Source organism: Jaculus jaculus, chromosome 1 (assembly GCF_020740685.1).
Source record: "Jaculus jaculus isolate mJacJac1 chromosome 1, mJacJac1.mat.Y.cur, whole genome shotgun sequence".
Lineage (NCBI taxonomy): Eukaryota > Metazoa > Chordata > Mammalia > Rodentia > Dipodidae > Jaculus > Jaculus jaculus.
In genome coordinates this window covers 120,592,198-120,610,283 of record NC_059102.1, presented here as the reverse complement: position 1 = coordinate 120,610,283, position 18,086 = coordinate 120,592,198, and the positions used below count along the sequence as shown (strand labels likewise).

The window sequence follows — 18,086 nt, the reverse complement described above, 5'->3', positions numbered from 1 at the left end:
ATTTATTTTATTTGAGGGGAAGGGGAAGAGGTAGACACAGAGAGAGTGAGTATGGACGCACCAGAGCTAATGACCTCCAGATGCACGTGCCACTTAGTGCATCTGGCTCTACATGGGTGCTGTGGAATCAAACTTGGGTCTTTAGGCTTTTCGGGCAAGCACCTTAACCGTTGAACCGTCTCTCCAGCTGCTGGCATGGGAATTTAGTAAATAGTAACTGTGGGTAGTACTGGGGCAGACAGAAGTGCAGACTGAGAGACAGAACTGCCCAACTTGAGACTCAGTCCTTGGCCCACCTGGCCACTCTCGTATTGCCTGTTTCACTTGGCTCTGCTTTCTTTTGTTGATTTGTTCATCTCCCTGTGTTGCGACAGGTGTTATGTTTAAGGCAGTCATAGATGTTACCATGCAAGTGTGGCTTGGCTTAAGCATGTGACTCCAGCTGGGCATTTGTCTTGAATACTCTGGTCTTTCCTTGTGCACCATTTCCCTGACTGGTTTTTGCACCTCTCCTTATTCCATCATGGTTTATAAATGATGAACCCCACCCCCAAATAGAGTGAGCACTTATTACACCTGACACATGCCAACTAAGTCCTGTTCTAGAATTCCTTATGCCCAACTCTGTTCTATTTCTGTAATTTCAGCCTGATCAAACTGAGGAGGGATCTATAATCTTTCTAATACAAAAGGGAAAACATAGGCTCTTCCAAGCTCCAAATCACATAGCTGGGCCAAAGGTTCACAGTTGTAACCAGCTACCCTATTTTTAAAAACTATTTTAAAATTTATTTATTTGAGAGAAAAAGAGGCAGATAGAATGTGTGTGCCACATGCACTACCATGTGCGTCTGGCTTATGTGGGTACTGGGGAATTGAACCTGGGTCCTTAAGCTTTGCGGGCATGTGCCTTAACCACCAAGCCATATCTCCAGCTCCTATCCCATTTTTACAATCACAATATCTAATTGGAAACAGGAATGTATGTGACTCAAAGGACAGCTCAAGTTTGTTTCCCTTCTGTTTCCTTATTGTCTTCCACAGTGCTCACACAGGTCCTTAGTAAATGTTAGGTACATCAGATTTATAATCATTTATCTCTTTGTTGGATTTAGAGTCATTAATACACTTGCAATTTTTCATTATCTTATCGTAAGGGCTAACACCGTTTTCAGTAATGGGAATTGAGATTTGTACAGAGCCACATAGACGAGAGGACTCTGATTTTCATATAGCTATTCAATACTAATTGTTGATATTTCAAAACTGAGTGTCTATGTAAGCAATTCTGTGGGGTGAATGGTCTTACGAGATAAATTTCTAAGCCAGATACTGCAGCACACTATGTGTGCACGTGTGTGTGTGTGTGTATGTAAGTGCTCACACATACTTAACAGAATTGGGTGCTAAGTACTTGGATCCTAAGTAGCTGCTAAGTGGGGATTTTTTGTGTTCAGTAATATTCTCCTCTTGGGAGCCGATACATTATGCTATTTATAAAAGCGTGGGTGCTTTGAAGTTCCCAGAGGGGATGAGCATGACTGCAGCTCACTGTGACTCTGAATCTTTCTTTGTACAGGATCTGCACAATTTAGATCTCATGATTGGGATCGCTTCTGCGGGCATTGCTGTGTACCGAAAATACATCTGCACAAGTTTCTATCCTTGGTGAGTGTAAACATTTCTAATTATTGTGTGAATCATGCTTTAAAAATACGCTGGACAAAAGTGATGTTGCCTCTAATTTTAAATTTTTATTTCTGAAGAGGGGTAGAGGTTTTTCCCCCAAGTTTTAACCTCTGACCTCTGAATTTGATACAGATTTAATACTTGGGAAAATTGGTTTTCTTTAGCATTCTCTGCCCTTGTTATCCTGTGGCTTGGAATAGCTGGTGATAGTTGGTATAGGTGAATGCTATAGGCAGATCTTAAAGTTAAGAACTCCTCCCTGTCCTGTGTAAGGGGAAGTGGTACCAGATGCCAGTGGTCCTGAAATGGCAAATAATACCAAATATGCCGTTTCTTTTTCCTGTGCATACATACCATTTAATATTGTGTAATATGCAAATTCAGCCCATTAAGAAATTAACAGCTGTACATAATCAAATAGAACAATTACAGTGCTGTACTGGAAGTTATGTGAATGTGGCCTTCCTTTCTCTCAAGTCAAAACAAACCGTATTTTCACCTGTGATTGACCCTGAGAACAGAACCATGGGAAAAAAAAACCCAGACTAGGGAAGCTGGGCTGCAATGTAAGTGGGCCAAGTTTAGGGAGGTTTGAGTTTGCTGCATCAGGCAGCTTAGCTTCTTGAAGGAAATACCACCTAAACAATGGCAGCATGAGGGCATGCAGAGAGGCAGAGACAGGAGGATCTCTATGGCTTCCTGGCAAGCTAATCTAGCTGAACCTGTGAGCTCTAGGTTCAGCGAGAGACTCTGTCTCAAAGAAAAAGATGGAAAGCAATGGAGGAAGACAGTCTTATCAATCTCTGGATTCTTTACACACACATTCCCCCCCCTCCACATACTGGAACAGAAAGGTGATCATACAAAACAGTAGAATCCCTCTACTCCCTAAAGTATTTCAGAAATAGAAATTCTTGTGGGAAAATATGCCTCCCTTGTGTCAATTACAGTAGCTTGACACAGCGAATGAAATTGATCTTAAAAGTAGACTCATAGTTTGGGAGCATAGCTGGAGTGATAAGAACCTGTGCACAAGCTGGACATGGTGGTGTGCACCTGCAATCTGAGCACCGGAAAAGCAAAGACAGACCGATCCCAGGGTTCACTGGCTGGCCAGCCTAGCCTACTTAGCAAGTTCCAGGACAATGAGAGACCCTGTCTCCAAAAAAGTTGGCTGGACACCCAAGGGTGTCTTCTGACCTCCACACATGTATTTGCACACACACACACAAACATGTACACATACACACACAAGCTGCACTTGTGAACCAATCTTAATGAACCATCATTAATGTCCTACTGCGTGCCAGGTGTCATGATACGGACTTGACATGCTTGCTCCCACAGTCCTCGGGACTGTGGCAAGAAAGGTAGCGCTGTGCCACTGCCTGGGGGACTTGACAGCATGAGGCCCAAGTGCCTCAGCTGTGGAGCCAGGCTCAGATCTTGGCTCTCAGCAGGGACATCTCTGAGTCTCAGCTTCCTCATCTGAAAAATGGGCACAGGATAAACTACATACTGCTCAGGATTGTTGCAAGACTTAGTAGAGGGGATGTTTGCAACGCCCTCTGCAGTGACCTGGTGTATAAAAATGGTCTCATTGGGTCTGGGGAAATGGCTTAGTGGTTACGACATTGGACTGCGAAGCCTAAGCACCTGGTTCAATTCCCCAGGACCCACGTAAGTCAGATGCACAAGGGAGCACATGTGCCTGGAGTTCGTATGTGCTGGCTAGAGGCCCTGGCGTGCCCATTCTCTATCTCTCTCTCTCAAAAATAAATAAAATATTTTTTTTTTAAAAAAAGGTCTCATTCACCAGTGTCTTCCATTTTGTACTGTGCACACACGAAAGAGGCTCCACAGCTCGTGGCTGTTAAGTAATGGAGCTGGGGTGCAACCCAGGCCTGCCCTCCTTTTGCTCCACACTGCCCTCAGCTGCCTCCCCCACGTGGTCACCAGCTCCTGCAGGGCTGCAGTGTCACAACAGAAGCTTACAGCATTGAGTGCGCAGGGCCCATGTTCCCTGTTATTTTAAAAGCTACATCACAATCCAGAGGCCCTGTGTGAGACCCAGCTCCGGCAGCTCCCGCGTTTGGCCCCGGCCTTGGTGAAGGCCACTCCCGGCAGCCGGGAGCCCCCAGTCACCTGCGTCATGGACTAGAAGACCCACGCCCGAGGGGGTCAGCTGCTGCCCAGCCGAGCCCCGATGTTGGGGTTTTATTTGGGTTGGTTTTTAATTTTTGTTTTGTGTGTGGTTTTGTTTTGTTTTGTTTTTTACAGGGTCAACATCCTCAAAATTTCTTTCAAAAGGAAAAAGTTCTTTATACATCAGCGGCAAAAGCAGGTGAGTTGCATCCACGTTTGCTCTGTTTCCTGTGCTTTGGAGTTGCTTTGGTTCTTAGTTCCTCGGGGCTCAGGGCCATCTATGTATAGCAAGGAAGGAACACAGCGCAGAGACACGGGGGGCCCCTGTCCCAGCGCTCCTCTCCGTAGAGCACTGTGGTTGGAGAACGAGCGTTCTTTGGAGTCAGATGGTGGGTCCAGATCCTGGCTGTTCCCCAGCCAGACAGGTTATGTCAGCCCTTCTACTGCGTGTTACCTTGTTTCTAGGAGCCCAGCAGTGCCCACTTTGCAGGGGATGGTGTGGATTAGATAAAAGGGACCAGTCCAGGAACCCTGTGCCGAGTAGCAACAAGCGTCCTGGACGGGGTCTAGCCAGCTCCATTTTCATAACCACAGGCAGAGTGCTTTCAGAGAGAAATCCCAGGCTCTCGCAGCCCAAGAGTGGGGGAACTGGAATCTGAACCACTCATTCTGAATCCGAGACACCTGCCCTTTATACACCACACCCTGTCTTGTTATGCCGCATCGTTGTCGCTTACTGTCACTGTGTCCATTTCCCAACTTTTCAAAGATGACATGTCCTTAGGATGGCCCACAGAGCAATGAGCCCTTAGAAATGGGAACATTAAAGCTCAGAACGAGTGAGGGCTGGAATCTAGGTCACCTGACCCCCGCAGTGCAAGGTTCAGGGTGGCACCAGAATGCAAGTGAAATTGGAAAACTTAAATGCACACAAACTGAAGACAAAGCCCGTGGTGAAGATGCCTATTTTATATGAGCACCGGAAGTCACTCGGGGCGAGCACACGGATAATCTGCTGGGTTGTAAGGTCGCTGTTACCTGGTGGGTGGAAGAATATTTCTTTGGGAGTTCTTTAGGTGTTCCCAGAGCTAAGTTTTAAAAGGCACTTGTCAGACAGTAGCTCCAAATATGTTCACATTTGAGCTGCAAGCAGATTTGAAACAAGAGTGTTTGTGAAAGACCACAGATGGTGAGGAGGAGTGCGTTCAGGTCATCCTTATGCCTCCTCCACCGAGGGTCGATAGTCCTGCTCTGGAATAATCCTGGGATACTGGTCTGGGTTCAGGAAGTCTGGAAGCTTGCTTCCTATTGCTGTTGTGTCTTCCTGGTGATTACCTGTGTAGGTGGTGAGCTTGAGACTTTTATCCTATATCTCTACAGAGAAATCTCTGTTTTTCCCCCCAGGCTGAATCCAGGGAACATATTGTGGCCTTCAACATGCTAAATTACCGATCTTGCAAAAACTTGTGGAAATCCTGTGTCGAGCACCATTCATTTTTTCAGGCGAAGAAGTTACTACCTCAGGAGAAGAATGTTCTGTCTCAGTACTGGACTCTGGGCTCCAGGAACCCCAAAAAGTGAGTATGCTTTAGAGATAGAGTCCACAGTAATCTGAGATGTCAGTATGCCCTGGCCACCACTGGGTAGTGGCCATCCTGGAGCAGAGGAGGAAAGCTGGAGCCCAGGAGCCAATGGGCTGAATCCCTCAACCACGGCTGAGTCTCGGGGGCAGCTGTGTCCTTTGCACACATCCTCAGGTACATCTCATATGTGCAGCATTTGTTTTCACCCCCTCAACCTTCTCCTCCTCAGAGCTCTCAAGCAGCCACAGTTTAACTACTGCCACACTACACTGTCATCCTGGGCTTATCACAGCTTGATGCCACCAAGCCAGCTCTTCCCATGCAACCTCAGTTCTAAGACACCCCATAAAATTAAATGAAATAAAGGTTTCTTGAGTCAAGTGACTTTGAAATACATCACCTATAATTTCTATAAAATAATTATAATGGACAGCTAACTGTTGTTTACTTTGTGATAGGTATGTATATAATGTAATTCTTATAACCTGTAAGTTAAATACTATTATCTATAAGCATGAAATTAAAATACTTAATGAGTTACAGTAAAATAAATTTACATATATGAAGTCATACACATTTTTAAATTTTAACTTAAGATTTATTCAGTCTCAAAGATAGCCTTGTAGCATATATTTTTGTCTTGTTTATTTGTTCTAAGAATGTCTACCAAGTATAAGAAGTAGCAGTAATTGTTTATCAAGTTTTTAGAATTTTGAAATCACTTTTTGGTTTTTCAAAATTGTTCTTGTGGTTGGCTGTTGATGTGCCATTTCTACCCGAGGCTCCTGTCTGAGCCATTATCCAGTGTGGAAGCGCATCAGACTGGTCTAGCAGCTTTCCTGCTACATGGTCGGCATTGGGTAATTTAGAGATTCAGTACATGGCAGATTGCTTCGAGTATCACTGGTACTATTTCTGGTGCAAAGTGCTCCCCTTGAGCAGCTAATGAACCAAAAGCAAGTATATTTTTGAAGTTTTCAGCTCTTCTGATAGTGTCTAGTGTTCTTTTGCCTTTGACGGCACTGTTACCGAACGGGCGGTGAGAGTTACTAGTGGAGGTGTTTGCAGAGCCGCTCACCCTTGGAGTGCTACACGAAAGGGGAAGCCGCTTCCCGTCCCATCTGCCTGGCCAGCCAGATCCCTTGGGTGAAAGCTGTGGCCAGGCCAGCACCCATAGCTTACCGCCAGCACCCGTAGCTTACCACCAGCACAGCCCCACCGATTGCTACCCAGAGCCGGGCCTAGTGGCTCAGACAGCAACCACTGCTACTGTAGGGCTGTGGCTCCGTGCTGGCCACATACTGGGTCATGCCGTCCTGAGGGGCTTCCTTCACAAAGATAATGCTGAACCTTCTAGGCCTGGCGTTGCTCACCAGGAGCCCCAAGAACCCAGGCCGCAGCAGCAGCAGCAGTGATGGCGTTTGGTGGCCTGCATTTCTAAGACCCAGCAGTTTTGGGGGTGTGCCCAGTGGTCAGTGAGGTGAGATTTCCCTAACTGAGGAGCTCAAAATGGGACACCAAGAGAGATGCTCAGTGGGTAAAGCACTTGCCATGCAAGCATGAGGACTTGAGTTTGGATCCCCAGCACCCACACAAATGCCAGGTAGGCATGGCAGCATGCACCTGTAATCCCAGAGCCGGGGAAGTAGAGACGGAAATCCCTGGGACTCCCTGGCTAGCTAGTCTAGCTTAATCAAGGAGCTCCCGTTTTAGAGAGACCCCATGTCAAAAGTAAGATGGAGAGTGACAAAGGAAGATACCTGGTGTGGTCTCGTGGCCTCCACACAAACATGTATATGCACCTCCCCACACACACGCCTACTTTGCATTTAAGATGCTACGTGGAGACTGGGGCCACATCCCATATGTTCATACATACATGTGTAGCCGCAGACACATGCCAAAAAACAAAAACAAAAAGTTCAGATTGGAAAAAAAAAAATGGAAAGTGGGCTGTTCCGGCTACTTTAGTATAAAAACCTAATTGAGGGAAAGCATAGTGTAAAAGTACCAGCAAACCTGTCTTCTGTTGTCCAAGGTCTCTGAGCTTCAGAGCGGGCACGGAAGGGGTGATCTCACTGCAGAGGTCTGTCTGGATGGCATGGAGCTGAGGCTGGGCCTGTGTTGGCGCAGCCTCCTACGCTTAGCTGCTACTGTGTGCTAATTAAAACCAAGCTCTTTTCTTTCAGATAAAAAGTTACTAGAATGTAGTCTTGAATTAGGTTGAAGCTAATTCTCCTGCTAAGTGGGAGATAGCATCATGAGGGCCTGAAAAGGTACACCCCAGTGCTAAGCAGCAGGGTTCAATTCCTCCATCTGTCACTTGTGTTTTAGTATGCTGCCTCTTGTTTCCTCATTCGAAAGCTTCTGCCTCTGTAGCCAGGGCAGGGCCTCGGTTCTGGTCATGTTGTGTGGCCTAGCAACCTCTCTCAGTGGCTTACATCAAACCATGATGTTGTGTCTTGAGACGTTGAGTATCAGGAATCGAGAGAGGGCTCAGCCAGGGATTCTTCTGCGCCATGTGGGATGGGTGGGGATTTTTCCTTATGATTTTTAATACTTAAAAATATGTTTATCATTTATTTTCAAGTGGGGGTGGGAGAGAATGGGTGTGCCAGGGCCTCTTGCTGCTGCAAATGAATTCTAGACGCATGGGCCACTTTGTATATCTGGCTTTATGTGGGTACTGGGGAAATCAAACAAGTGTGTCAGGCTTTGCAAGTAAGCAACTGCTAAGCCATCTCTCCAGCCCTTTTTTTTTTGAGGTAGGGTCTCTGTTGCAGTCAGGTTCACCTTGCTGTTAGAAGAAAACACCTAACCAAGAGCAGCTTTTAGGGAAAGAAGAGGAGGGTATTTTGGCTTACAAACTTACCCCCAACAATACATGGCCTCCAGAGGGATTCAATTCGCAAACTGCCATCAGCTGGGGACCTAGCATTCACACCACCAACATTGATAGGGGACACCTGAATCGAGCCCCCACAGTCTCACTGCAGCCCAGGCTGGCTGGGAACTCACTCTGTAGTTCCAGGCTGGCCTTGAACTCACAGAGATCCTCCTATCTCTGCCTCCCAAGTGCTGGGATTAAAAGTGTGCTCCTCCACACCTGGCCAGACAGGGATTGTTGGTTGGCAACTGACCTGAAATGGAGTTCCAGAGATTGTTGTCTTGCATGCTGGTGTCTTGATATAAGCAATGGGGTCCTGGCTCACTGGCCCCCTCAACCTCTCCATGTGGACTCTGCTGTAGACTGGCCTAATTCTTACACAGGGGCTCAGGACTCCAAGAGCCAAAGAGAGAAGTAACCACTCTTCTATAAGGCAAACCTGCAACTGGCACAGTTCCTCTGTAGATCAGAGCAGTCCCAGACAGCCCAGAGGGAGTCAAAGAGCTAGTAGTCATCTTTAGTGCTCCACAGACATGGTGTTTTGGGGACACATGCCCGCAGTCCCTTACTGTTACCTGCTGTGAGAATACTGTGACTATCAGCTCTCATCCCCTCTATTCATTTCACAGCTAAGGAAACTGAGACCTCAGAGAAGTCAGGTAATTTGCTCACCCCAAAGATACCTGTACATATTTGTATCTTGGGCTCCCTGCAAGGTTCTTCAAGAGGAATTCGGTCACTATTTGAGAAGCTTATGGGACAGTGGAACATTGAAACCTATGGCACTTGCTTTGGGGATCTGCTGCATTAAATGTTGGGAGTCATGCAGCTTGCTCCTCTTAGTTTACGCCTTTACTCAGTGCTTAACATGGTTTCTGGTACAGATTGACCTCAGAAGAATGGCTTTACCTGGTGACGCCATTGTGAGCACTTAGATCAGGGTAATAGTGGCATTTATTATTATAAGTTAGTAAATGATGGGGCTAGGGAGATAGCTCAGTGGGTAAAGTGCTTGTCTCACAAACATGAGGACCTAAGTTTGATCCCCAGTACCCACATAAAATACAGGGCATGGGGGCACATGCTTTTAATCCCATCATTGTGGAGACAGGCAGATGGATTCCTAAGGCTTGCTGACTAGTCTAGCCTATTCAGTGACTTCCAGGCCAGTGAGGCTCTGGAGTAGACAACACCCCTGAGGATAACACTCAAGGTTACCCTCCAGCCTCCATACTCAGGTATGCATATTGCACACTCACATACACATTGCACACATGTAAAAATATCAGTGCATAATACTTTCAGGGGATTTTGGTTTTGTTTGTTCTGTGTTCTAGTTTACATATGGTGTTTGGTTGGTTTTAGGCAACAAGAAACCATATAGAATGTTTTCATAAGACATTAGAACATCATTCAAAATTGCCATAACTGAAAATGTTACCCCTAAACAGATGTCAGACTATTTTCTCGAATAAATCTTTCTCATTTTCCAAGATTTAAACTCTCCAGCTATAAGTAGAATCCAGAAGCATCTGTTGGGTAGTACATTCAGAGAATGCGTCCTGAAGCTATACGTTCTAAGAACCTTCTCGGGTTCTTTGTCGGTGGTCACCAGTGATCGATGGTGGCAACATCTCTTGGCCAAGGTGTTGGAGCATCTGAGAGGATAGTTAATATTTTCACCCATGCCAGTGCAAGGCAAGTGAAAATGCCCTGAAGCTGTTGGAGCTGTCTTTATTTGGTATTCTGGCCTTCCTTCTACTATGACACGGTTTGGTTAGTTTCTAGAAGCAACTTGGTGGCTTAAAGTAGTAGAGACATGAAAGCATTTCCACCCAAAAAGAAGATGGAACCAGGACAAGGAAGAGCCTCTGGAGACTGCTTCACATAAGCCAGGCTGGAGTCATGGAGGCGTTAATTAGCCATGTCAACAGCGGGCCTGGGAAGGCTATTTTTCACCAGTGTTGCACCTACTTTCTTGCTGAGTATATCAGCGTGGTATGTGACCCTGCTTCTGGTTTTCTAGGTCTGTAAATAACCAATATTGCAAAAAGGTGATTGGAGGGATGGTGTGGAACCCAGCCATGAGGAGGTCCTTGTCGGTGGAACATCTGGAAACCAAGAGCCTGCCTTCTCGGTCCCCTCCCATCACCCCCAACTGGTATGTCCTTTCTTTTCCCGCACCAGCAGACACCGTCTGTCTTTGAGAAAGACTCGACTTTAAAATTTCTAACAGCTGGCCTGTGGTCAGTTAGTTCACAGGCGCACTCTATGCTGTTGCAGAAGGAACTATTCTGCAGTTACAGGGGTTGCCGAGTGTTTCCCATAGTGTATAAAGCCTTTTAGGTGTCTTTAATTCACATAATAATTATACACACTTATGGGGTACAGTGTGATATTCTGGTAAATGTATATACTGTGTGATAGTCTGGTTAGGGAACTTGACATGCCCATTGTTTCAGACATATACCACAACTTTGTATTGAGAACACTAAAAATCTTTTCCAGTAGCCGGGCATGGTGGTGGCCACCTGTAATCCTAACTCTCAGGCGCCTGAGGCAAGAGAATCATGAGTTCAAAGCCAGCCTGGGCTGCAGAATGAGACTGATTTCCAAAAAACAAATATCCTTTTTACTGGGTATTTTGAAATAATTATTGCCAACCATGGTGCCTACTGTGCTAGAATATCAGAATTTCTTCTTCCTAGCTAGCTGTTCTCCTGAAGTACTTTTTAAAAACTCATCTGCTCTTAACATATGGGAAGGCAAGCCTAATGTCTCTCAGTGGCAAAGCACTTGGTCAACATGCACCTGCTCCTGATTTTGATCTCCAGCCTACTGCAAAAAAAACTAATAATAAAATTTAGAGACCGTGGCCTGCTGAAACGGCCCACTTAGAATCATAGCACACATTATCATATAAACACTGAGCTCTAGAAAGCCCTGCGGTAAGCATGCACATGCACTGTTATTGAAGCTTGTGTTCTGATTCATATGTTACAAAATAAATTTGGGGTAAAGCCCAAAAAGCCTATGATGAAAGGCTGGCAGGATGTGGAACCCTCAGAGACAGTATACATGTACGCTACTGACAGCTTAAGCAGACAGATTTAGCTTAAAAGGAAGGGTATACTGTGTGTGGACAGTATGGGGAAGACCTTGCCTAACATATGCAAGGCTCTCTTTGGTCCCCAGCACTGTAAGTGAGAAAAAAAAAGAAGAAAGAAAAGGAAAAAGGATGGGCCTATTTGCAGATGAAAGACCCAAACTTGGATTTTAGATCTGTTAATAAGTTCCTCTACCTCTCTGGTCTCAGTTTCTTCTCCAAAAAGTTTTAAAGTTACCACAAATGAAATAAAGTTCATGTGCTTCATAGGCTTATTTTAAAACAGGGTGAGGTGGAACTTTTTATATCATTATTTTGTTATAATGGTTCACCATGATGTCAGCCATTTCTGTGAGTTGCCTCCAGAAAGGCCAAGGGTCAGCACAAGGGAAAAAGCAGGGAAACTACCCCTGGCTCCACATAGGATTAGTACTGTGGCTTTAAAAGACAGGTAGGCCTGGAAATTTCTGAGCCAGGATCTGTGAAAGTAAGGGGCATGGGGAGAAAGGAAGTACTGTGTCTGCCAGGAAAAGACCCTTCACTGGGGAGTGTACAGAGATGAGGAGGAGGGGATGGCTATAAAGGAACAGCCTAATTTACGTGGAACCCTCTCAGGCAGCAGTGTCAGGGAGCCAGAGAGAGAGAGCCCTGGATGGGATCCAGGCATGCAGGAGGGGTGGATGTCACCACTCCTGGCCTAGGGCTCTCACTGCTAACTATAGGTCCTCCTGGGAGTCACAAGAGCCCTTTTCTTTCCACAGTGGGCACAGAATTACTGATTATCCAAGCCCAGGGCCTTGGCTAGTGATGGAGCCCTGGGAGAACTAGCCGACCCAGAAAGGGAAGCTGAGAGCACCGAGGAAGTCTAGGGCACCTGGCCCGTCTGCTCCCGAGCAGACACCACATGCAGCCCAGGGTACTCGGGAGCTTAAGTATAGCTGAGGTCTGGAGAGGCAACAGGACCCGTCTAAGGTCCCCTGATGGCTTCTGATATTGGAGAACAGCAGTGGTGTTCAGATGTTCATCTCATGACAGATGTTTTAGAGAGAGAGAGAATACTTCTTGGACCAAGTGAAGTTCATGTAGCGGATGTATACATGAGCTGAGGTGTTTTTGTTTGCTTGCCAAGAAATTCACTTTGGCTTTAACCCTTTGTATATATACTGTTCAAATCGAGAGAAGTTATTTAGTATGGCCTGTTACATCCTGAGAGGTGGATTCCTCCTGCAAGGGTAACTCACCTTGAATCAGCACTCACCTACCAAAGGCTTAAGCCAGTCTAGTCCTGCCTTGTAAGCCTGAGATGATGGTCCTGAGGTCCCTGCCACTTGGCTGAGAGTGTCGGGGACCTGTGTCACCCTGGAGCGAAAATGATCTTGCTGGCTCTGGTTTCCTATTTGCTTTGGGTTTGAGACACTATCTTCCCGTGTGCCTCAGGCTAGCTTGGAACTCTCCATGTAGCCCAGGATGGCCTCAAACTCTTTATTCTCCCAAGCCCTGGGGCTGTAGGTGTGCACCCTCACTCCCGGCTTCAATCTGACTTCATAAGCTTTGGCCAGCCTGTCTCAGCAAAGGCCAGACCACGGCCCCTTAGCTGCCCTCTGATCAAGTGCTCTATGCCTTCGCCCCCAGCACTTAGCCCTGCATCTCTCCCCATCCCAGGCGAAGTCCTCGGCTCCGACACGAGATCCGAAAGCCCCGCCACTCCTCTGCAGATAACCTAGCCAACGAGATGACCTACATCACAGAAACCGAAGACGTGTTCTACACCTACAAGGGCTCCCTGTCTCCGAAAGACAGCGATTCCGAAGTTTCCCAGACGCGCAGCCCCCACCGAGAGTAAGAATCGTGTGGTGTTTCCTTCCCTTGGGTCTGCTTTGGGCTGTTGAGTTTGTTCAGGTCCAAGCTATGGTTAAAGGGGAGATAAGAGCTGGTACCTGCAGCCAGCCCCCAAGGGAATCTCCCAGGATAGGAACGTGACCCGAGTGCCTGTCTGTATACATGACAGCTTGTATGCCTGGAGCTCATACCTTTTTGTCTGTGACAGGGGCCTGCTCTTTAAATACCTGTCAGTCTATTGTAATCTCTCCAGTTCACAAGCAGAGCCAGGATTAAATGATTCCCTATTGCAGAGGTATAAACTCAAGGCTGTGTTCACCATAACTTCTCTATATCATCTACGCTTCATCCTCCTGTCATTTTAGGTTGATGGGACGATACTAAGTTTTAAGAGCTTTCTTGGAACACACTGTGCTCTTGAGTTTGTTTTCATTTTAAGTTAATAGTATACAGGGGTTAGGACAATGGCTCAGTGGTTAAAGACACTTGCTTTCAAAGCTTGCCAGCCCAGGTTCAAGTCTATAGCACCCACGTAAAGTCAGTTGCATAAAGTGATGCATGCATCTGGAGTTTGTAGCAACAAGAAGTTCCAATGCACCCATACTCATTTTCTCTCTCTCCTCTCTCACAAATAGCTATATAAAAATATTCTTTTAAATCGTGTACAGAATAAAGGCTAAACATCCCTGATTTTTATTGTCAAATTTTGTCAAGGATAGTGTAGCAGACAGCTTCAGGTTCACTGACATGAACTTCCAGACTAGACACAGTTATGGAGGAAAGGATATTTATTCAAGCCTACAGATCCAGGGGAAAATCCATAAATGGCAGAAGAAGCTGGCCTGCCTTCACAGGACCAAACACACAGAGAGAAGCACAAGCCAAAAGCCACACAGCACAGCACACTTCAGGAACTGCAGTTAGGCACACTTTGCATATCTTTAGATTGAAATCTCATCCACCACCACACTTTAAGATCCACCCAGTGACACTGCCTCTGGCCAGGTGGCTACAGATCCAAACTACAAACTAATAAAACAGTGAATATATTGGGGGCCATCTATTCAGACTACCACAGATAGGTTATTTATATTAGCCCCCCCCCCCCAATCTCCTCCTCAGTGGAGCTGTGTTGTTTGCTTATGTTCTGTTCTTGAGGCAGGCGAGGCGAGGTGAGGCCAATGCAGTCTCCCCTGGAGCTTCCCAGCATGGTTTGTCATTGGCTCAGGCCGCAGAGCTTCCACCCTGTGCTATCCATGACGGAGACCGCCTGTAAGTCTCATAGAGCCCAGGCTGATCTCCAGCTCTATGTAGCTGAGAATGACCTGAACCTCCTGACCCACTCCCTTTACCTCCAAGTTCTGGGGTTAATAGGTGTGTGCTATTGTGCCCCATTTAAGTCCACTCTTCCTTTTTTTTTAATTATATTTTATTCATTTATTTGAGAGAGAGAGAATGAGTGCATCAGGGCCTCCAGCCACTGAATACGAACTTCAGACACATACACCCCCTTGTGCATCTGGCTTATGTGGGTCCTGGGGAATCAAACCAGGGTCCTTTGGCTTTGCCAACACCTTAACTGCTGAGCCATCTCTCCAGCCCCAAGTCCACTCTTCTTGATATGATAAATTTCCTTCATCAATGAAGGGGTCTGGAAAAGGTGTGTCTCTTTAAGAGATTGGTATGAGTCTGTCTTTTATCTTTCTTCCTTTTTGTTTATTTATTTATAGAGTATGGGCATGCCAGGACTTTTGTCACCACTGACTTCAGATATATGCATTGCATTGTCTATCTAGCCTTATGTGGATGCCGGGGAACCAAACCCAGCCTCTCAGGCTTTGCAAGCAAGCAACTTTGACCACTGAGCAATCTCTGCTGTCACCACAACCCTCCCTCGTCCCCTGCTATTACATGAAATCAGTTCTCCTTTTCCCTCGATTGCCAGAATTCAGAGCTGTTCACTTGCCAGGCTCAGCTACATTTACCTCCATCAGCCCAGGTTTCTGATAGCATCTTTTCTCTCCCTCCTCATCTTCAGTATGCAATTGTGTGATAACTGTATGTTTAGGAGTAAGTTAAATCATTTTTTGAAGAAGAAAAGTCCAAGATCATAAATTAAATGATAGTTCACATGTGATTAGAAAGAACAAACTAGTAACAGTTGGACATCCATCCTCATAAGCCCCATGCAAAGAATGATATCGATCCGCCTATCCGCAGAGGGGTAACTGAAGCGCACGGGCTCTTCCGTTAGTCTGTAGGCGTTTACACCATGGCTGCTAGGCTTCGGGCACTAAGCACATCCTAATGCGAGCTAGGCATTGCCAGTGGTTGCAGCTCTCCCACTTCCCTTTGGAACTGCTGCCTCTCCTGTTTCCCTGCCCACAGCAAACATGGTCTTCAGCTGATCTGGGCACTTAACACCTCTGGTTAATAATCCCTGTGGTCATTAACTTCCTAATGACCTGAGTTTAGAGGATACTTTTGTTGAAATGATCACTATTTGTCACTCCAGTTTGTAGACTGCTGCCCCGTTGTGAAGGCCACATGGAGACTGTGCGCTCCATTGTGTGACCCTCTGGCTTTGCAGACCACAGATCTAGAAAGGCAAGGTTAGAGTGTAAGCACAGACAACTAGAGCCTATTTGAGTCTCCCGTGGCCTTTGGGCTTTCACTTTGGCTCAGTAAGCAGGCTGAAGGAATTTCCCGAGGGCTCGAGAAAGCCCACAGACTCTTCTGTGGTCGGAGCTTCCTGCTGTGACTTGCAGTCTCATCATGGGGCTATAACACATCTAGACCTTCACTGGCCATTATAGGAGCCACCCACTACAAGCAGCTATTCATATTTAAGTGGACTGAAACAAGACCCATGTTTAGCAACCCCGGCATGCAAGCCTCATGCATCATGGCCACCATACCGGTCAGCAGAAATGCAGCCTGTTCCCATCATCCAAGGACATAATGTTGACAGTGCTGGCATGTAGACTGCAGTGTTTATCTGTCACTCGCTGAAGGCAGGGTGAGCTCCCAGAATGTCTCCAAGCAAAAGAGGCATTTCTCAAGCAGAGGCCAAGAGTAAGTTGTCACCCGGCTGGCCAGCGGAGCATTGTACACAGCTTCTTACCCGGCTGCTCAGCTGTGGAACCAGGGAGGAGTGGGTGGCCTGTGATGGCCCTAATGTCTCAGAGCCACTGATGTCTCTCTGTGAGGTCGGGGACATGTATGGTACAGTTGCTTTCTGTCCAGTGATATGTGGACATTTTAAAGGCCTGTTTTTATTTTATGTATGTATTTATTTATCGCCAAGTCTGGCAGCACACTTTAGACATATTTGCTGGTCGTGGATAAAGGAGCACATGTTGGAGTTTGACAAGGCTTCATCTTCGGGTCCTGCAAGCCCTCTGGGCCAGGAGCATCTCGTGAGCCTTCAGTGTCTTACTGTGAGGCACTGGGGTGAAAGGAGGAAGTTTGGGAAACGGTCAGTGTTCGGAGAAGAGTGTCCTACAGTGGCCTTTCCCACTGTGCTCTGTGGCCTCTGGGAGCTGTAGCACTGCTGGACCTTCACCGTCCAGTTTGGGGACCCCAGGGGGTGTTTACATCTAAGCTCATCATCATGAAGCAAAACCTAAAATCTCCTCCTTAGACCCTGCTGGTGGCCGTGGTTTCTGGCTATACTCACCCCTGCATATTACACATTGATTCTCTCTAAAATGTCCCCGGGAGACCTTCCTTGTAAATGGTGTGTTTTTTTGATACTTTTGCTTTCTTTGTTTCATTGACAATGTTTATACATGGATGTGATATGTTTTGGTCAGAATCTCTTCCCATTACTTTCTTTTGTACCTCCCCTCTTCCACAGAACCCCACTAATCCCTCTTCTGTCTGATCTGTCTCTCCCTCCCTCCATCTTCCACGACGACAGGTGATGAGCCTGATATTGCGCTGATAACACAGGCACTGTCATGAGTGTAACGGTCACTTCATGTGCAGAGATGACATCCCAAAGCCTTCCTCCATCCTTTGGCTCCTTCATTCTTTCTGCCACCTCTTCCGCAGTGTTCCCTGAGCCTTGGAGAGTGTCACAGAGCTTAGTCATTTAGTGCTTAGAGGTTTCTCATCCAGTGCTGAGCACATGGCGGTCGTTTCCTGACACTTCTGAGTGTTGTCTCGCCAGCGCTCGCTGCCGTCTCCAGAGAGAAGATTTCCATCTACTAGCAGCACTACTCCACGGGCATAAACCTAGATCGCCACAGGGCATCTTGATGGACACAGCATATCCATTTAGCCAAGCAACAGTAGCAACTTCCTCCCAGGGCCTATGACCTCCCCAGCCATAGGCTTTTGACTGTGATTTCAATACCAGGCATGATTTCTCTCCCACGGAGCAGGTCTCAAGTCCAGTCAGAGTGCAGGTGGTCACGCCCATAACAGACATGCCACTGTTGAGCCATTGGGCACATCTTGCCTGTCTGGTCAGTTGTATAGCCCACAGGGTTCACCACTGCTGGGTAAGACTGTTGTGCCCCCCCTTTTCCCCCTCCAGTAGGCTGCATAGCACTTTCCAGCACGATGACAGCTAGTTAGCACGAGGAGACTTCCAGCTCAGAGGAGTCTGTCTGTGATGGGGAAGGGGGATAGATGGTTAGAAAACCAGCACCCTAACCCCCTCGCCAGATTGAGGACCCTTTCCCCCCAAACAGAAGATGCTCTCTGCTGGGCCTTCCAAGGCTCTAAGGCCTGAGGGCCTCGCTTCCCAGGCAGGAGGTGCAGCCCGCCTGAGCTGGGTGAGAAGAGCCACACAGGTTACTTCCATATTTGCAAAATGTTGAAGAAGCGT

General features: G+C 46.8%; 1 protein-coding gene across 3 annotated transcripts in view; it reads left to right on the top strand.

Annotated features, from left to right (window-relative positions):
- Ptpn3 (protein tyrosine phosphatase non-receptor type 3) overlaps positions 1–18,086 on the top strand; it is a 128,173-nt gene that overhangs the window by 71,186 nt on the left and 38,901 nt on the right. For all 3 annotated transcript variants that reach the window (XM_045131259.1, XM_045131262.1, XM_045131261.1), the window contains exons 10-14: positions 1,580–1,668; positions 3,970–4,033; positions 5,239–5,411; positions 10,331–10,465; positions 13,073–13,249. In XM_045131259.1, coding sequence (XP_044987194.1) covers positions 1,580–1,668; positions 3,970–4,033; positions 5,239–5,411; positions 10,331–10,465; positions 13,073–13,249 — 638 coding nt within the window. The remainder of the gene's footprint in view (positions 1–1,579; positions 1,669–3,969; positions 4,034–5,238; positions 5,412–10,330; positions 10,466–13,072; positions 13,250–18,086) is intronic.